The sequence below is a fragment of the Sceloporus undulatus genome, chromosome 3 (assembly GCF_019175285.1).
Source record: "Sceloporus undulatus isolate JIND9_A2432 ecotype Alabama chromosome 3, SceUnd_v1.1, whole genome shotgun sequence".
NCBI classification, from domain to species: Eukaryota; Metazoa; Chordata; class Lepidosauria; order Squamata; family Phrynosomatidae; genus Sceloporus; species Sceloporus undulatus.
Window position 1 is genome coordinate 213,529,831 of NC_056524.1, and position 21,825 is coordinate 213,551,655.

General features: G+C 41.6%; 2 protein-coding genes across 4 annotated transcripts in view; one reads left to right on the forward strand and one right to left on the reverse strand.

Moving 5' to 3' along the window:
• The window catches only part of ZFYVE27 (zinc finger FYVE-type containing 27), a 668,411-nt gene that overhangs the window by 574,859 nt on the left and 71,727 nt on the right, over nt 1-21,825 (forward strand). The gene's annotated exons all lie outside the window — the stretch shown is intronic.
• Nucleotides 126-12,873, reverse strand: MORN4 (MORN repeat containing 4). The gene is made up of 5 exons (XM_042458818.1): nt 12,779-12,873; nt 4,138-4,235; nt 3,160-3,274; nt 2,633-2,742; nt 126-2,344 (listed from the first exon to the last, which is right to left on the reverse strand). The coding sequence occupies exons 2-5, from the start codon at nt 4,202-4,204 to the stop codon at nt 2,196-2,198; spliced, it is 441 nt and encodes a 146-aa protein (XP_042314752.1). The 5' UTR covers nt 4,205-4,235; nt 12,779-12,873; the 3' UTR covers nt 126-2,195.

The window sequence follows — 21,825 nt, forward strand, 5'->3', positions numbered from 1 at the left end:
AAATGTGTTTAATGGGTGTGAAGGAAGTTCTGGCTGTATAGTTTATCAACTCCTTACATCTAGTTTCTACACAGCAATTTTTGCTACATACAGTACTTCCAATGAGGTGAAAAAAGACACAGAAGCAGAGATTCAGCAAATCTTTATTTGGCCAAGGCCCTTACATGGGCAGAGACACAAAGGCACGAGGGTGGCATTGACATGCAAACATTCAATGTGGAGGTGGGCTGGTTACACAGGCTCCAGCATGGCACTTGAGGACACATACTATGCAGGTCAATGCTTGCCTAAGCACACACCCCCAGTCTCAAAACAATCCCATGTTTAATTTTAATGCACAGGAACACAAAGTAGTTGGGCAGAAACAGAGTAGCTCCTCAATAACCACTCATTCCCCACTCAATCCCCCATACCAATGCTTACTTTCAGTCTCATTTGCTATGCCCATGCAACAATGAGCTGCTCCTCTTGCTATCCCAGCCTGCCATTTCCAAGATATTTTTAGCCAGGAGCTGCACCTTGCACTCACATCACTGCTCCAGGTTAACTTGTATTAATATATTAGGCAAAGATTAGAAGAGTTACTTTTCTGAACAACTCTTCAAATCCTGCAGCCCATGTGGTTATTGGCCATGGTAGCTGAGGATTATAGGAGCTATCATCCACACAAGGAACTTTCCCAAGCTCTAGTATCAAGGATGCCCTAAAATCTCCATACTGTAGTGATAGGTTCCACAGTTCATTTATTGTATATCAAACTGCTTGTAAAGAGATAACATAGTATTATGATATTGGGGAGCAGCTACCTCTTTGGACCTAGTGAGTGAAATAGGGAAAGTCACCACTTGTTTTATGTATACATAGGGCTGTGCATATGACATTGCTCTGTGAAGGTATTATACAGAACTGGATGCAGATTATCAACATCCTGAGACTTAAAAAAAAAGAATTATTCATTTTAATGTAAATTTCTAGTAATTAAGACAGCAAGGGAAGAATAGGAAATGTTTATACAATACCTGCTAAAATCTCAGAAGCCAAAGGAAGGATTGGGGAGCTGTATAGGTCTTATGGCACTAGCAATAAACAATAGCACTTTAGTGTTGCAAAACCATTTGGTTCCCCCCATCCCATGACTAGGAACCAAAGAAAATACACAACATACACAGATAAGTATATGCCTCCTGTTTTGTTCATACAGCTGATACAGTCTGTTGGATTCAGCTTTGCTTGGTGCAGAATATTGGTTTCTGAAGTTCAAGATATGCACAACCCTGCTTATGTGGCACTGTGGTGCATGGATGCCATGCAACAGCTCTAGAGGCAAAGTCAAGTAGTGTAGACCCTAAATAAGGGATGACAGCTGGGAAATAGTTAACTTTCATCCAAGGAATAACCCAAAAATTCACAGTGAGAGTGGCCCAAACTAGAGAGAGCACAAGACAGCTATAATGAAGAGTGGAAAGAGATTTCAGGTGTACTCTGGAGTTTAAAGGGCATTAGAATTGACAGTCCAGGCCTCCTTCCTGATGCTGATTCATAAACCTGGGGAAAGGCACATTCAAAAGATGCAGAATTCTGATCTCTATCTCAATTCTCTAATATCATCATCATCAATTTATTTTATTTGGACAGAGAAAGGAAAGCTGAACCTCATGCAGCCAGGAGAAGAAGAGGCTTATGGCCATAGAAAGGGACAGGAAGCTGTATTAAATGCAAGTTGCAACTCCTCTTTTGACCACTGAAGATAAACCAAGCAAATTTCCCAGTCTTCCAGCTGCATTAGTGTTAAGGTTGGAACAGGCATATCCTTGTGAATTCTCAGTGTACACAAATGATTGCTCCCTCTCCCAAAGGTAGGGAACACTGCTTCCCATGCATTAGCAGACTGTCCCACAGACAATGTCCCTGACAAAGGGAATGCCAATGCCTCAGGAGCAACAGAATTGGTCTAGCAGGTGACAACAGCTTGACCACTGAGGTCTGGGACCTGTTCACAGCATGGAGAACAAGCTGTTGAAGGAAATGCCCTAGACAGGCTGCTCAACTGAGTAGGGTTGAATTGGGATCATCTGCCTCCTAGAGATGGTATCAGTCTCTGTGACACCTGCATGCCACATTCCTGCCAAACTACAGGTTAGGCTGCAGTATATGGGAGAGTCCTGAGGCAGAGGGTGCCTTTGAAATTGCACCCATCATGCTGTGAGAACATGTGCCAACTTGGAGGCACTTTGTGCACGCTGGACCACCGCCTGGCACTTCTCCCGCCGCAAGAGTTTATTGTTCTCAAAGAAACCTTCATTACGAGGGATCCCATGGGAGCCATCAGGAAAAGTAAGAAGCCCTGTGGAAGAAAATAAAATATCATTGCTTGGCATCGCTGATGGCTCCAGGAATGCAGAAGAGTAAACAAGCAGAGTAGCAAAAAGCAAGATAATACACACAGCTGGGAATGGGGATTTGTAAATCGCATTTGGGCACTGGTAGAAAGATCAGTCTATGAGGTACTTTGAGGGATGGAATATGTCGAAGTCCTCCCTTATGCTCATTCCACATTGCACTACAACTCCTAAAATAAATTTGATCTTAGAAGAATGTTATTGTTGCTAATGAAGAAATTTTCAGCACTTACCAAAGCCATCAACACGTCCACTCTTGAATTCTCCCTCGAAGATCATGTTGTCATAGCGTGTGAAGACTCCAACACCATTAAACTTTCCCTGCACAAATTCTCCTTCATACCTGCATCAATAACAGGATTGTTGTCAGGATGAGGGACTATGATCTATAAGCAGAAACTTTTTGGAATAACTGGTTGAGTATATTGTTCTGGACAGAAGGAGACATCACTGGAAAATCTTTTAAAATGGAGCTGGACTAACCCTAGTGGTTACAGAGGACCTGAGTAGAGGAACAGCACAGAAGGAAATAGAAAGATGTGGTTGCTTATCGCTCCAAGCCATATAAGCATGCTTATATTAAAAAACCTTCATGCAGGGACTAGCAAGGCATAGGCATTCTTCAAATTCAGTGACACAGCAGAGGCAACCTATATTGAGTGTATTGTATTCTAATTTTCCTAGAGTCATTAAGGTCATGCACATGCACTCTCTATATTACCCCAGAGCAGTGCCACTGTGCCCACAGCCCTGTACCCACCTGGAGCCATCTGCAAATGTGAGCACCCCACAGCCATTGAAGAGACCATTCTCAAAGTGTCCCAGGTAAATGCTGCCGTCAGCAAATGTCAACTGCCCAACACCATGCCGACGCCCTAATCAGAGAGAACAAGCTGTATTGCTCTTGTGTCAGATATCAGAAAGGAGGCCACAGTAAGCTACAAACCAACAGGATCTATGGTGACCTGTTTAACTGCAAAAGGAGCAGGAAATGGATAGTGATACAGGCCATGCTGGCTAATCTGGTGTGCAGAGCAAGACTGGACACCCTTTTGCCACTGCTTGTTCCTCCCACCTACCATTCCTTGGCAAGCATGCTGGAGCTCACAATACAGGCATACACAGAACAAGACCAGAATTATCAGTTTGGCTGTGCAGCTGGCGAAGGACCTCAGATACTGCAGTGAACATCCCCGGAGAAGAGCTTTTGCTTTCCAACACCAAACACAAACACAAAGGGGGTGGGGTGGGGGAATACAGGAGCCAGGAAGATGGGAACCAAGGCAGACAGCACCTTTTAAACAAAAGCCTGCTTGCCTTCTTTTGTATGTATAAAACAAAGAAAGAGTTGCTATGTAGCCTTGGCTACCCAACCTTGTGGGACTGCTCTTCTTCACAACAGGCAAGACAGGGTTGTTATAGAATTATTTATTTATTGAATTTACATCCCACATTTCTAAAACAAAAAACAAAGCAAAAAGGGAAGCAGCAGCAGAGCACATTGTGGTGAGGTTGGTGCACTTCAATCAGGAGTTTCTAGCCCAGCCTTGCACAATCCAGTGCCCTCCAAGTGTGCTGGACTGGGAGGAAATTACCACTCATTAGCTTTGTTGTCTCTCTGTACCCCAGAAGGTGCACTGGGGGAAAAGGTTATGTGCATTCTGGCAAGAAGAGACATGGTCTCCTCTAGCACGGCTAATGGGGGGGAAGCACTCTCAATTTGCCCAGCCTCACTCACCTTCCTTCCACTCCCCACAATATTCCTCCCCACTGGAGTAGGTGAAGGAGCCCTTGGTCAGGGTCATGGCACCAGCATTCAAGAAGGCAGGACAGCAGCTGCAACAGAGGGGGCAGGAGAATGAGAGCAGCACAAGACAAGAAAGGGTTACAGGAGCACTTGAGAAGCTAGGAAGAGGTGCAGCACATGAGGATAGCAGGCTGTGGTGCCCTTAAAGCAGGACTTTGGGGGAGCTCGGTTCACACAGCAGAATAAGCCTTTCCCCACTAAGCTGGCTCACCACCCACACTGAAATGAATAAAGCAGTTTAATTGAGTAGTGCAATGAATGGGCCAGAGTCTTTGGCATATTTAACCTCAATGCACCACTGGAGGTAGAGAAATCATATTTACCAGGAAAGAATGAGGTTAAAACATTTTGTGGCCTGAGACAAATAGCAAATAACTCTTCTACCCCATTCAATCAAGTCAAGATGCACAACAGTGCAAGCCAGCCAAGTTATTTTGGCACTTGAAGCCCCCTTCCTGACAAGAAGAACACAATAATATCATAGTACAGTGGACCCTTGTTATCCAGTGCGGTTTGGCAGTGTATGCTCAAGGCCGTGTATGCTCAAGTCCCATTAAATACAATGGCATAGCAAAATGGTGTCCCTTATATAAAATGGAAAAATCAAGCTTTGATACTTGAAATTTATACTTTTTTTGAATATTTTCAAGCTGTGGCCAACTGTACCTAACTATGAGTTTGCTGTCATTTTAAGGCTTCCTCAGTCTGCTTAATGGTAGGGCTAGCTCAAACTAGATGTGTCTTTCTGCGGCATGTGCAATATGCACATGATTACAGTCCTCCACATCTCTCTGAGCTTGCTCTATCTATCTATCTATCTATCTATCTATCTATCTATCTATCTATCTATCTATCATCTATCTATCTAATCTGGGGCTGCACAGAGACATAGTAAAATCATGCTGTTCTCGGTTATGCATCACAGCTTTCCATTTGCAACTTCAATGAACACTCCACTAACAGAAACCAAAATTACTAAAACTGGAGTAATTAGAATACTAATAGCTAGGGATATCTAACTAACCTAAACACACAAGATGATACAGATAGCAAACAGAGCTTAGCTCCAAATCAAGGAAGGACAATGGTGTTTTTCCCATTCCCATCCCAATCACTACCGTATATTAATGAATGGCTGATGAAGGTATGTATTAATATTGTTAATCCTATTAATCACTATGTCAAATATACCAAAAGCTTTAGTGACTTGCATGAGAGAATATGCTAGATCAGTGGTCCCCAAAACTGTGCTCTTTAAGGGATTTTGGACTTCAGCCTCCGGAATCCCAGACTATTGGCCAACATGGCTGAGGCTTCTGGGAGATAATAATACAGCAACAATAATAATGATTTATTTATAGCCCGCCCAATCACAAGGAATCCGGGTGGGTTACAGCAATAAAAATATAGAGAATACAATACAATAAAATAAGATAAAAGACAGTGATGTAAGATGAAGCCAAAAATCTCTTAAAGGGCATAGTTTGGGGCCCACTGTACTAGATGGACTCTTGGTCTAATCCACACACCACCTTCCTACGTTCTTTTAGTAAAAGTAGAAAAGGCTAGAGAGAAATAAGTCAAAGAATGGGTTTATATATGTGGGTCCTACAACAAAATGTCACATAGGTGACTTGAATGCACATATATACATGAAGCATCACTGTTAAGGATTTCAGGCAGGCAAGACGGTGGGGACTGAAATATTTATACATGTATCCCTCTTGAGCTGCATTCAAGTTCTAGCATTCAACAGAAAGTCCAAATGTATATATTTTGCAATAGTCTCTGCTTCATGGAATTTGGGGTAGTAAAAACTATGTAGATCTCAGAAGCATCAAATCTGTTTGCTTCTCCTCTAAACCTCAGGCTTTTTTGTTGTCCTGCAGCTTTCTCATTCTGGCCTGTACTGCATTTATGGAGGGCACCAAAGACATGCATATAAATTCAATACTTCAAAATGCAAATGATGTCTATACTTATGTTTTTGTTTAATGCTTCTGTTGTTCTTTGATTTTTTTAAAATCTTAAAATACTCAGAATAAGAGAAAAGATCCTTGAAATGTTTAAAGGATCCAAAATAAACACTCCTGCGGTGCTTTGGTTCATCAGCGCATATATTCTCATTTTAAAAATCAGTGAAAGGTCTCTTACAGAAAAATACTTCCATTTATTCCACCAATTACCAAAGCAAATGCCAATGTTATGCTGCTATCATATGCTATCGTCCCATGAAGCCTGAAGTCACAGCAGCATTTTGGAATTTCCTAAACTGCATGTGACAGGAAGGCAGGATATAAATGCTTCTCTTTGATACATTTGAACAAACCTCAGATTGAGTGAGAGTCGTTTTTCCAAGAGCACCTAAAAAGGGATCTACACTTGCAACACACACTAAAAAAATAGTGGTCTGTAAGCTGTGGGTCTTCTTCCTCAGTCCTCTCCAGTGTTCCAAGCATTAAACCAAGGATTGGATTCAAGCAGGCCTGCTGGACTGCAAGCCTCACTAGCCCTAGCCAGCACAGCCAATGTTGTGGAAGACTAAGAGTTGCAGTTCCACAAAACTTGGAAGGATATATGATTCCCACCCTTGTGCTAACTGAATACTGCACGGGCATCATTCACCTGACATGTTTGCAGCAAAAGCAATTCAAGGAATAGCAAAGCTGTTAGTGTGTGAATTCCAGCACCAACAGTAGCAGCTCTAGAGTATGGAAAGTGATGAAAATGTAACAATGCTTTTCAGCATGTCCTGAGTCTCATGGCCAAAGCATCAGATTTGGCAATGCTTGCTTTGAGCAGACTGTGTTGGAATATTGCAAGTTAGTGACTTCTGATCAGCAGAGAGCTTTCTCTTAACTCCCTTCCCCACAACATAAGGAAACGTTGTGTTCGGTGTTTTATCCTGTATTTTCTTAGAAGATCTCAGAATAGCAAACAATATTCTTTCTTCCATTTTATCCATACAACAATCCTATCAGGTTAAATGGAGAGAGCACGAATAGCCCAAAACTACCAAAATACAGTTTGTAGTTGAGACAGATATGAACCTAGGTCTCCTTCCAGTTCTAGTAAGACAGTGTAATCATTACATTACATGCATGATATATACGAACAAACCCCTCCAGCATGGGCTGTGCAATGCTTTCTCCCACATGGGATCCTCTCTCAAACATACAAGGCTATGGTCATGGCAGCTTTAATATGCCATGCCTCTCTGGGCTGACCTCGCACTGCAGAATTTTGCAGATTTTTGTCCTATTTCCCCATGCCAGTGATACACAGAGCAATTTCCTGCCTCCACTAAACAAGTATATCCATTCCTTTTACAGGAAATTAAATCCTTACAGATCAGGTTGCTATTGCTTGTTGGTTTTATTTCACCAGACTGGACTCAAATGCAGCCTGAGACAAAGAGCTTTACATCCATAAAAAATTAATGCATGAAGCCCAGCTGGATTAACTGTGGACACAACTTGCTGGTACTTTTCTAAGGTACATAAAAGCCACAATGAATCACAGTAAAGTCCCCTCTGGTCCAGCATTATCTTCCCACAGTGACAAACTACAAGATGGCTTTGGGATGTCAGGTGTACATTGAGACCCTGCCACTCATGTGTCCCAGCAATTAATATTGACAGCATTGGTGCTAGAGGTAATATCATGACTTTGATAGCCTTTCATTTCATGAAGTGCTCATCAGTACCTCTTTTGACAGCAAATTCAACCGTTTAATTGTGTAAAACACTTCACTTTATCCTTCCTGAATTTCCCACCATTTCCTCTCATAGCATGACCTAAGTTCTAGTATTATAAGAGAAAAATATCATGAACACTTTATACCCAACACTTCATAGACTTGTATCATGGTCTTGCTCTCATTTTCTGTAACCTTACAAGACACAAACACTGCAGCTTTTCCTCGCTGGAGAATTGATCTAACTTCTTTTTCTACAGCTTCTTCTCTACCTCTAGACTTTGGTTTGAATTGAACTTGGCACTAGAGATTAATACAAAACCATTATAATATTGGCAGTCTTAGTTTCCTTTCTTTACAATCACCACCCTGAAATTTACACTTTTGTTAGGCTGGTATTTTCACTGAATTACCAACCACAGCCCCAGGCGCCTTCTCCTTGTTGGTTACCAGAGTTAGGGACCACAGCATGCATGTGATGGAGCTCATTTAGGCGGTGCATCTTTCACCCCTCCTATTTTCAATGCAGAGTCAGAGCTGCAAAATGTCTACTTGTCTTTGTACTATATATTTATGCACATTTTAGGTGCTATGCACATATAGACATCTGCAGAAACACAAATTTCTGTATGCAGAAATACATATTTTTTACAGTTCCTAAAACAATTACCATCTCTATATGTAGGATCCCCTACTTGTTGTTTTTGTTGTGTGCCTTCAATTCTTCCAGCCCTAAAGTGAACCTATCATGGGGTTTTCTTTGCAACATTTGTTCAGAAAATATTTGCCACTGTCTTTCTCTGAAGCCAAATGTGACTTGCCCAAGGTCACCTAGAGGATTTCATGACTGAGCAGGGATGCAAACCCTGGTCTCCAGAACCACAGTGCAACACTAAAACCACTGTTACACTGGCTCTCATCCCCTGCTTAACATTCTGGATTTTCAGCTCTTTACTTGGGAGAGTAGACTGTGGTCATTATTTTTGTTTTCTTACTGTTTAGCTGTAAACCTCCTTTTGCACTTTCTTCCTTGACTTTCTTCAGTAATCATTCCAAGTTTGCTTTTTTCTGTTAGTAGAATGGTGTCATCTGCATACAGCGCGCCCGCGCCATACGCAGCCTTGAGCATACGCGCTCAAGCCGCGGGGCGCGCGCCTGTTGCGCCCCACTGCGCCACCGCGCACGAGCCTCATTGTTTCCAATGGGGCTCGAGCATAGGCGGAATTCGCCTTACGCGGAGGGATCCGGAACGGATCCCCCGCGTAAGGCGAGGACGGACTGTATTTTAAATTGTTGATCATAAAATCACAGAATCTTAAGGGTTGGAAAGGACCATAGAGGTTATCATGTCCAGAGATGGAGTCTACCATCCTCTGAAGCAATCCATTCTACTGCTTAACAGCACTTACAGTAACAAAGTTCTTCACAATGTTTGGGTGGAATTAGAGTATTCTTTCTTCCAATTTTCATGCCTCCTTCTTGTGAGTCTAATTCTGCTTTATGTATGATAACATACAAGTTAAACACTTAGGATGATAAACCTTGTCTAACCCCCCTGCCAACTGGAAACCATTCTGTTTCTTCATATTCTGTCCTAATACTTGTCTCTTGTCTTGAAGTACAGGTTAAATATCAGGACAATCAAATGTTGTGGCACATCCATTAAGTGTGATCCATAGTTTTTCATGATCTACACAATAAAAGGCTTTGCTAGACTTTGTAATGCACAAGGGAGCCAATGTGGTGTATTGGCTTGAGCACGAGACTACAACTTTAGAGACCAAGGTTCAAATCCCATGGAAACCCACTGGGTGACCTTGGGTAAGTCACATTCTCTAAGCCTACATACCACCTGTAAAGATATCTTTCCAAAAAAAAGGCTGTGACAGGTTTGCCTTTTATTGCTGTTATGTGCCTCCAAGTCATTTTTTACTTAACGGTTGCTATAAATTGAAAACAAAGGCATACCACAACAACAAAGCGAGCACAGGCTGCTTGTTTATAACAATAGTAATTTTGCGTCTTAGATTAGTGTGCTGGTCAGAGATACAGGAGCTCCTGAGGAATAATCATATGAATATGAACCATGAAGGTGACGTGGTTTTCATATTATGTTTGAACTTTCCCTTTGTGTGTTAATTGCTCAGTACTGGAAAGAAAGCATGGCAAACACATTGTTAAAGTCTACATTGAAAGACAGAACAGCAATGCTTGGTTAAAAGGGATGGACAGAAGGGAAAATTAGCAGCCCAAACACCATGGCCTGAACCCAGAATCTCAGGCTCACAGTCAAACAGTAGCATATGTAACACAAAACAAGTCTATGAGACAGATGAAGGCGCAGAAGTACAGTTTGTTGCCCATCAAAAAAATAAAAAAATAAAAAAGAGTCTCCATTTGTTTCACCACAAACAGTCAAGGCTGCATCTGCACTTCAGAAATAATCCAGTCTGACAACACCTTAATTGCCACGGCACAATGCTATGGAATTCTGGGAACTGTAGTTTGTGTGGCACAAAGAGCAAAGCAGAAGAAGTGGGGACAGAAGAAATGGCACTAGGAAAAATACATGTCCAATCTGTCTTGTCTTCTATAGGTGAACAAAAATGAAAATCTTGCCATTAATAAGCAAAATGCCAGATAAAGGGATCCATCTGCAGAAGGAGACCCAATTGCCTTGCCTTCATCCACCAGGAAGTACCCTATAATAACAATGATGGTTGCTTCCCTGAAAGCAATGACAAGAAGAGCGCTGAAGCAGAGCATCCACAGCTGCTCACTGCAAACCACGCGTGCAGAGCAGCTTCTCACCCACCCTGCCACCCGCAGAGGCACTGCCACCAAGACCCCCTTATCAGGCGGTGGAGTGGGGTTGAAAGCACATTATAGCGGTGTGGCTCCATCAGCAAAAAAGCCAGTGCTTGTGGTTCAGTGCCAGAAGAGCGATAGCCTTTCACACAAGCCCAGCACACCCCTTAGCTATCCCTTGTCTGTAAACCATTCCCCCTCAGTGCTCCAACCACACTGAGGGTGTGTGCAGGGTGACCAGATGTCCTTTAATTTTTGTTTTAAATTGGCTGTGCACCACCTCGACTCCCTAAATTGGGAGAAAGGCAAGATATAAGTAAATAATAATAATAATAATAATAGAATTCAAAGATATAGCCGTGTTAGTCTGTAAAATCAGTATGTAGAGAGATCTTGCAGCACCTTTGAGGCTAACTGAGGGAAAGACGTTGGCAGTATGAGCTTTCGTATAGTCATGAATAAGTCTAGAAATTCCCCAAAGCCTGAGTCGATGCATCCACTGGTCATAGTAGACTCAAGTCTACAAAAGCTCATGCTGCCAATTTCTTTCTTTTTCACTTAGTCGTTACAAGATCTCTCCACAAACTGTAAATACTGTACTTTAACTCCTATTTAAAAAGGAACCATGCCCTGGTGAAAGGCAAAAGCGTATTCTTTCCTGGAAGCACTGACCCCTCTTTATTCTCTCACCCATCCAGCTTTCACTATGAGCACAAACAGTTACGCTTACTGGAATTTTGTAAGTGCTTTGGCATTGTCTTCCATTGCTTCATCCTTAAGATCATTTGTTACATGCCCCTAAATTTTACCCTTGACTTATCCACAGGTCATATCAAAATCCTTAATTCTGATTTCAAAACCTGCCCTCGTCTTACACATGAAGTCAACTTATGGTTGAGTATATACGTTAAGTGTATTTCCTCAGATGAATTTTGAATGATGAGAATGATGTCCTCGAGAGCTAGTGTGCCGGAGTGGTTTGGGTGCCGGACTCTGACCCTGAGACCAGGCTTCGATTCCCAGCTCAGCCAAGAAACCCAAATCTTGGGCAAGTCACACTCTCTCAACCTCAGGGAAAAGCAATGGCAAACCTCCTCTGGACAAATCTTCCCAAGAAAAACCCATGATAGGGTCACCTTAAGTCTGAAATGTCAGAAACCTTAGAGTTGCCATAAGCACACAACAACCGCAAAGGAGCACAAGGCACCACAAAATGTAGAGCCTTCGAGAGAGAAATGTAGGACACGACCAAACAAAAGCTAAAAACACTCATTAAAATATAAAGCCATGCTTCTTAGTCAGGCTCAAAGTGGAGGACATTTTGGGATTTCTCCTGGAGAGAAAACAAAACAAAAGCTAAAAACACTCATTAAAATATAAAGCCATGCTTATTAACCATGATCAAAACGGAGGGCATTTTGGGATTCCTCCTGGCGGCGAGAAGGCTTGAATGGAGGGCGTGTCCTGGAAAAGGAGGACGTCTTCTGGCCACCCTGAGAGCGCGGGGCTCCTCTCCCAGGACGCATCCTTCTCTCCAGGAGGAATGCCCAAATGAGCATGGCTTGGGGAGCATGGGTTTTATAGGAGCGTCTCTTGGTTGTGTTTTCCCTGACACGTCCTCCGTTCTTCTTGACTGCCCTCCTGGTCCTCCTTTGAGGTTGTGATGACACTTCATAACCCGGTCACCTGCTGCTGCTGTCCAGACGTCCTCCTTTTCCAGGACGCGTCCTCCACTTCCACAAAATATTCCAAAGCGTCCTCCATTCTGAGCATGGCTTAGGAAGCATGGGCTTTTTTTAATACGAGTGTTTCTAGAGCTCTCCTTTATCGCCCCGTCGTCCTCCATCATTCTCCTCGTCTTTGGGGTTGTGAGGACACCTGATGGCCCACAGCCTCGGAATCCAGCATCCCTGTCGTCGCCGCCCCCCGGGCTTCCCTTGCCCTCCTGCCCCTTTCAAACCCTACATCCCTCGCCCCCAAAGCCATGGCTCACCGCCCTCCGGCCCACCCTCCTGGGCGCCCCACGAGGCCACGTTTCCCCCCAGGGCGCCCCCATCCTCCCCTCACCTGGGCTCCGAGCTTCTGAGCCGCTCCCACCATCAGCCCCAGTCCCTCAGCAGCAGCAATGCCCCCATGGGCGCCTCCTCTTTCTCCCGCACGCCCACCTCCCCAGCCACCGCCCACCTGGAACCATCCCCTCACCTCATTGGCTGTTGCCACGGCAACCGCTAGTAACGCGGCTCTCCATTGCCCGGCCTTCCCGCTCCCCTCCTCACCTGCCTCAGCCGCCATCTTTGTCAAGGGCAGGGAGGCTTTCATTTCCCTACCAAGCGGCCATGTTTTTGAAGGGCAAGGAGGGTACTTCTTTCCCCCCCCCTCTTCTTCCCTTCACAGTCAAATGGCTGCCATGTTGAGAAGCCTTGTTATGTTTCCTTCTTTCCCTCCTTGGAGGGATTTCTGTTGTAGTCCTCAGAATATGAGGGTTGAGAGAAATGGTGGATATTTGGTTGCAACACACAAATACATATTTATACATATATATGTGTATATATAGACACACACACACACCATCTATACAGCTATCTATTCACACACACATATATATAGATATAGAGATGATAGATGTATACAGTGGACCCTTGTTATATGCTGGGGTTTGGTTCCAAGATCCCCCCCGTGTATAACAAAATCCGTGTATGCTCAAGTCCCATTAAATATAATGGCATAGCAAAATGGTGTTCCTTATAAAAAATGGAAAATCAAGGTAAATTTATACTGTTTTGGAACATTTTCAAACCGTGTATGTTTGAATCCGTGTATAAAAAATCCGTGTATAAGAAGGGCCGACTGTATGTGTGTATATACACACACACACATACATCTATACATTTATCTATATATACACACACACACATATATATGTATATGTATACATATATAGATGTATATATGTGTGTATATATACACACACACACACACACACACACTCATCCCTTCACATTTGCTAGGGTTAGGGGCATAGGACCCCATGAATGTGGAAAAACCGCAAATAACAAAAACACTATGTTTTTACCTGAGAGAACAGCTCTCTAGGAATCTCTAGGTCCTCCAGTGCAACTCTGTGGTCAACATCTGCCCATAATTAACCATAGAGTTGCACTGGAGGAGCTACAAATGCATAATGGCGTGTTCTCTCTAAGAAGCTCTAGAATCTAGATCCTTTGGTGTGACTTTTGGTTAAAGTTGACTATAAAGTTGCACTGGAGGACCTAGAGATTCCTAGAGAGAACATATTAATAAAATCTGTGAATAATCAAAGCCGCAAATGTCAAAGCCGCAAGTATGGAGGGAAGAGTGTATATATAGTCCTACAGTCCTCCCTGTGTTTTCGCGGGGATCTGTTCCGGACCACCCCCCAGTGCACGAAAATGGAAAATTGTGCATATTCAAGCACTATTGGCTTGCATGGAGGTGAGCCCCTGTGGCATGCACCCCATTTTAACCTCCTCTGTTTGCCTCCCGCAGATAGTCAATGGAGGGAGGACTGTGTATATATATATATATATATATATGAGTTTGTGTGTGTGTGTGTGTGTGTGTATGTGTGCGCGTGCATGAAGCTAGTGGAAATAGAATCAAGAGGTTAGCTTTTAGATGAGCCTTCAGGATAGAAGGAGAGGTATGGGTTGTTTTTTTTTAAATACACACATTACACACACACACCATGTAAAAAGTTAATTCTGCACAAACTTTTTAGAGAAGGTAGAAGATTTTAGATGGTTCTTACAAACTACACAGAGATAGTTATTTTGCACACTCTGTTCCCCTTGTTAGAAGAAGAAAAGGAGAAAAGATTATATCATTCTTTGAGGCTTCCCATATGGCGGTCCCATATGAGCCAGGGCAGTTAAAAGAGGTCTCAAACTGGATTATTGCTGCAGTGTGTTTTGGACTATTCTCTCCTGGCCTCAGAGCAAAGCTCACTCTGAATAAATGTTGCCAAGAAAACCCTGTGATAGGTTCATCATAGGGCCACTATAAATTGGAAACAATTTGAAGTCACACAACAACAAATGCGATAGTAGAAAGATCTTTAGCACCTTTGAGACTAACTGAAAGAAAGAAGTTGGCAGCATGAGCTTTCGTAGACTTAAGTCTACCTCCTCAGATGCGCAATGTGCAAGTCAGTGTTTATGCATTGTAATTGTGAAAGAGGATACTTAAAATTGAGCATGAAGAAGCCAATTTCTATGGCCTAACACAGCTTAGATCTTTGTGACTCTTTCTCAGGACTTTATCACACAGGAGGAATTTCTTTTAATTTCGAATGAAAAGAAAGTGGGGCCAGAACGCATTCACGTGAATTCACTAGTTCAGCGAATTTACGTGAATTTGAATTGCATTCGAACTGACTTCCCATTGCCCGAAAATAGCTTGCCATTGCCTGAAATTGCTTGTGGTGGTCTATTACGCAATAACATGAAACCCCATGATTGCATTCCAACTGACTTCCCATTGCCCAAAATTGCGTGTGGTCATCTCGCATGCAATAACGTTAAACCCAATGATTGCGTTCACATTGCCATTGGATTATACTTCCAATTTCCCTTGTCTGATGAACTCCGCAGACAGCTTTGTTCAAAATAGCTCACAGCAACCTTGAATTTTTGGAACTAGGTAGTTGCCAGAAGCTTCAAAGGCAAGTCCTGAACAAGAGATAATTTGCTGAGCTTGCTAGCTCAAAGTAGAAAGATATGAGATGTCCAAGTTTTGGGATGGAATATAGGTCAGCTTGACCAAGAGACTGGTTTAAGCTAAAAGAAAGGGAAGCCTTTGATGGGTGGCAGTTGTAGAAGTTGATGTGTTGGACCAATAATAAAACAAGGACATTGTGAAAATAGGATGGAGACATCAAGAAGATGTCAAGTTGACCCAAACAGTTGTCCAAGGTGTGGATTAGAGGTACCAAATAAGTTTACTCATGTCAAGTAGAAGCAGGAAGAGTTGAAACTGTTATCTTGTAAACAATTATAGGTCTGAATTATGTGTACATTATTGTAACCACAAACTAACTGCATAAAATATATGATTTGCAAGAACAAAAGGTTCCCTCTATCATATATCTGGCTTTGGAATTAAGATGCTTCCTGATCAAGAAAATTCATTTCTTTGGCCTGTCTGTTGGGGTCCTGAGACTGCCATCCCAAAGAGAGCTTGGTGACATAATAAAGAATTATGTTTTTAATTAAACAAATATGTTTTTAATCTTTGGCCATTGCTCAATTTTACATAATCCTAATTGGACTGTGTCAGAAAATCTCCCAATACAGGATGATGGTTGTACCAATCAGATACCCTTGACTGAATTATTGAAATGGAACCTTAAATCTCCTACTAGGAGCAGAGTAACAATAAACCAGAGCTCTTGCTACTGAAGCAAAGTAGCATTGCATTCTAAATTCATATAGTTTTGATGCAATCTGGAAAAAGAAGTAGGGGTTTTAAATAATTGAATAAAACAAGTTAAAAGGATAAGGAGTAAAGGTCTCATATTTTCAGGAGGCCCCACTTCAACTGTTGCAGAATTTGTATTTAATAGCCTGTTAAGAACAGTACAAACAAGCAAGAGTTGTGACACTCCAAAATCTAATCAGTTTTATTTGCTGTAACCTTTCATGGACGATAGCCCACTTTACCAAAGGTATCTGCCTTTACTGCAATAGACTAATATGCCTATCCAAAACTGTTGTATATGTTTAATTTCTTCCTTCTCTTTTTTTCCCCATGTAAAAATCTTCAAACAAAACAAAAATGAAAATGATGCTGACATTGCCCACCTTTAGTCATGATATGATCTAACGTTAGGCCACAACCCACCAACCGCACAAAAGGAAATTTACTAGGGTTGCTGGCACTGGAGGAGCCTGAGATCTTATTACTACTGGAAAACCTGAAGTATCATATTACATACAGATGCCAGGCAGATATCCACAGTGAGAGATCAAAATCCAGACCTCATCTGCTTCTTATCAACATAGCATTAGCAATATAAGATGTCAAACTGCCTGGCAACTGACCACTTCTGTATGTATAATATGTGGAATAGGCAGTAATGGAAGGATGAGCAAAAGGGCCCAGATCAATCATACTATGCAGATATGGATTAAAACAGTTGATGTTACATAATTCACTTATACAGTTGTCCCTCCATATTCGCTAGGGTTAGGGGAACAAGACCCCCATGAATATGGAAAAACCACAAATAACAAAAACACTGTTTACCTGAGAGGAAACCTCCCTAGGAATCTCTAGGTCCTCCAGTGCAACTCTGTGGTCAATGTCCAACATACACTGACCATAGAATGGCACTGGAATAGCTACAAATGGTCTTTCAGTGCAACTTTTGTTAAAGTTGACCACAGAGTTGCACTGGAGGATCTAGACAGTCCTAGAGAGAACATATTAATGAAATCCGTGAATAATCAAATCTGCAAATATGGAGGGATGACTGTATTTGTAACACTTTCTGTGCATGTACTCCATTCTACTGTTTTTGCAGATGTTATATCACTTTGGGGTATTTTACTTTATATTCCATTAAAAATAAGGTATTTTCTCATGAGTTATGTGTTCAGTACTTAGTAGCTAGTTTCATAACGGCTACTGTCCTTTAGCTGTCCTAAAGACTAAAATAAAATAAGTAAATGGATATAAATAATTGGAATAATTGCCTTATGAGCAGCTCTCTGGACCTTAATCTTTACATATAGCTACATCTTCCTAATTTGTTAGAATAAAATATATTTTCCCACTCTATATCTCTTATTTTTCTTTGTACAGCCAGACAAGGATTTGATTTCCATACTTGGCTAAAACCCAGAATGTGATTTGACAGCACATGATACAGTCACTTTCTTTAAGTTAAACTTCTTGTGGTCTGATTAGTAATTGGGTAGGAAACTATAACTGGAACCTCTATGCATAATGCCTTGAGTTCCATGCAGAAAAGAGGGAGGATATCTGTACAATACCATCTTTCTTCTTAAACTTACTCCAAAGTTCAGCTCTACAAACCACCATTCTTTCTCTTAATTGCTCTATTACTCACATAGAGCAAAAAATAAAGAAGGCAAAAAAGACAGTATATGCCCAAACCTTCTACTGTTATAAAATCAATTTATTGCAAGCAGTATTGAAGTCAGAAAAGTACCTAAGAATATGAAAGCATTCCAACAATAAAAAGAACAGTAAAAAGAACAGATCATTAAACAGAGAGTCTGTGAACATCTAGAAGGCAATGCCATAATCACAAAAAGTCAACACGGATTTCAGAGAAAGAAGTCATGCCAGACAAATCTGATCTCTTTCTTTGATAAAGTTATCAGATTGGTAGATGAAGGGACTGCTGTGGATATAGTATATCTTGATTTCAGTAAGGCTTTTGACAAGGTTTCCCAAGACATTCTTGCAAACAAGCTTGTAAAATGTGGGCTAGACAAGGTAACTGTTACATGGATTTGTAATTGGTTGACCAGCCGAAGCCAAAGGGTGCTCAACAATGGCTCCTTTTCATCCTGGAGGAAGAGTAACCAGTGGGGTCCCACAGGGTCTGTCCTGGCCAAGTGCTATTCAACATCTTTATCAATGATTGGATGACAGAATTGGGGGCACATATTCAAAGATGACCCCAAATTAGGAGGAATAGGTATACTCCAGAGGACAGGATCAAAATTCAAAATGACCTTAATAGAAAGCTGGGCCAAAGCTAACAAAATAAATTTCAACACGGAGAAGTGTAAGGTACTGCATTTAGGGCGGAAAAATGAAATGAACACATATAGGATGGGGGACACCTGGCTGAATGAAACTACATGTGAAAGGGATCTGGGAGTCCAAGTAGATCACAAGTTGAACATGGCAGCTAAAAAGGCCAATGCAGTTTTAGGCTGCATCAATAGAAGTATAGTGTCTAGACCAAGGGACATAATAGTGCCATTATATTCTGCTTTGGTCAGGCCCCACCTGGAATATTGTGTCCAGTTCTGGGCACCACAATTTAAAAAGGATGTTGAGAAAGTGGAGCGTGTCCAAAGGAGGGCGACTAAAATGGTGAAGGGTCTGGAAATCATGTCCTATGGGCACCTATTATAGATCTATGTAAAGAACAAATAAAGAAAACACCAAATTAGTTCAGGAAACGGAACTAGAGACTGTAATCAATATCAAATAAATATTTAATCTTATAAGGTGTTCGTTAATCTGACTACTAGAGTCAACATTTAGAATTACATAAGTCTTTGATGGCTCACGTAGGAAATAATAGTACCTATTAAATATGGGATGTACGGAAGAGAATTTTATGATAACCAATATTGAAAAATACCAAACCTAGTCAGATTTAATTACAAAATATGGATACATCGTTTCTAGGTAGTAGTTTAAGAGTATACGCTTAGGAAAGTAATTAGAACATAAAAGGATTTGTTAAGAAAGATCATAGTTAACAGATATCTTCAATTTGAGAGAGGGGAAGGAATTTTAATGTGTAGTGGTACCTGTTTGTCATTTGTTTTGAATTGTATTTAGGTACTTATATGTTTGCAAATGTTTTTTTTCTTTTTTTTTCTGTTGATGTTGTATTTGTGTATTTGTGTGTTTGTGCATTTCGTTTGACTTTTTTTTTCTTTTTTTAACCAATAAAATAAAAAAAAAAAGAATCCTTGGTGGATGTCTTTGTTTTCCCTATATGTTAAATGTAAGACTAGAACTAGATGAACGTTGTATGTCCTGCTTTGTCCTATTTTTACTGAGAAACCTGACTTCACTTTTCACTAAGAAATAATATTCACTGTTGGCGTCTTTGTGAAGCCAAGCTGCATTTCATATCCTCAGAGTTTTGCAGGTGGAAACAGTTATTAACCTAAAGTGAGGGTATCAAGGTGGGCACTGCACAGGTTACAAGCTAATGCTTCAAAGAGAATCCCAAACCTATACACCTATCCAAGTAATACCTCTTAAAGAGGGAAGCATTTACATTGGAAAATGGGGCAGGAGCTTATCTCCCTCCCCATCAGCTTCCTCACTCAGCCCTATTAATTTCTGAATGTCTGAATATGATCTTTAGAGAATGACCGACCCTGCCACTCCAGTCTCCCATCTTCAGAATAAATGATGCGGGTCAGATGCTTGCAGCCCATGACCTAGAGGTTCAGCAGGTCAAGAAGCCAAAGGGGAAGGCTTATCCATCCATCACCAGACTTTTTGACCTTTCTCCAGCATGCATATTTCACATGAAAGTGGATGGTTTGCCTGGAGAATGCTCAGAAACAAGAGCTTGGATAGAACCCAAGGCTCAGAGTCCTTTTATTCTGCAGTCCACTAGGTCCCAACAAAGAAAATGCATTGTGATGAGTGCTTAATGAGCTGTAAAACATAAATGACTTTGTGCTTGGCTTTTCTGGGGAGGGGGGTTTTCTTGACTACATGCACAGTGTGTTCAAGAGCCATTGTGTATGCTGTCATTACAAGCTAACACAACCACTCTTCTGGATTTGGGGTAGCAGTGGAACGTAGTTGTGTTGTCCATCAGAGACAATGTAGCAACAAGCAGTGCGGAATCTAAAGACATAGCTGTGTTAGTATCCTCTCTGGTTCCCACACTGCATTCTTTCCTCCTCTCTTTGTCCCCAAGCAACCATTGTTAAAACTGAACTTACCACCACCTCATCTCCATACCCACAGCTTTAAATTTCAAATGACATTCCCACACACAACCAGTTTATATAGGTCTGTTTTTGGACTCGCCACCCCACCCTTTACATCTGAGGAAGCAGGCTCAACTCTACCAAAGCTCAGGATACCAGCTTCTTTTTTCCACTAAGTTTGAAAGGTGCTACAAGATCCTTTTACACATTGACAAGCGGTGCAGATAGTAGAGATGTGTGATGTTTCTTTAGAGGGATCGGTTCAGCTTCTTCCTCCTTTTCCTCCTTACTTCTGGAATTGCCTCTCTGTAAACTTGTGGACTATTCCTTCCCTTGTGGTTTATAAATCCAAACTGGCAATTTCTGTAACTATGTGTTGTTATAATTCTGTGACTATTGGTCAATGACCGAATAAAATTTTACTACTACTAAATCCAAACTGAAAATGTTGTTTTCTGAAACTTTTGGTATTTCTGATTAATTCTTTTTATCTTTGGTATATTTTATTATCTGTATGGATTAATTTGCTGTTTTCTGCATTGTGTTTATTGCATGTTAGTATTTTATATTATTGGAATCTGTTGTTTGCCATTGGCTGCCCTCAAGATTCCCACTCATGGAAACCCTGTGGATGAGACACCTCCAAAAGACCCCTATCCTCCGCATGATCCATGCCTGTGGCCCCCCTGATTGAGCCATCCATCTGGCTTTCAAGGAGATTTCTGGCCTGATCTGTTCTAGGACCCATTTGTTTGTCTTTTTGGCCGTCCGTGGGATCCTCAGCACTCTTCTCCAGCACCACATCTCAAATGAACGGATTTTCTTTCTGTCTGCTTCCTTTACTGTCCAGCTTTTGCACCCCTACATTTGCCAGGGAATGCAATGGCCTGAACGATTCTGACTTCAGTGCTTATTTGTGTATCTTTACTCTTCAGGGTCTTCTTTAGTTCTTTCATAGCTGCCCTATCCATGACTAGTCTTCTTCTTATTTCTGTTTTATGCTGTAACTATAAAGCTCTGTGTACATGGCTGGCACTATATAAATAAGTGATAATAATGATGATGGAGATGATGGGAAGTACTAAAACAAATGATAGTACTTGCCCATAGGGAAACATTAGGGAAGACGTGTCTATGGAGAAACCATACTTGCCCATAGGGAAACATTTAATACGTGCCCATGGACTAACACAGGAGAATACTTGCCCATAGGAAATATAGAACACTTGTCCATAAGGAAACATATATTTCCCTATGGGCAAGTATTTTCCTATGTATACCTATGGACAAGTATACTCCCATGTGTCCCCATGGGCAAGTGTTCTCTTATATTTCCCTATGGACAGTTATTCTCCTGTGTTTCCCCATGGGCAAGTATCCTCAATATTTCCCTATGAACAAGTGTTCCCC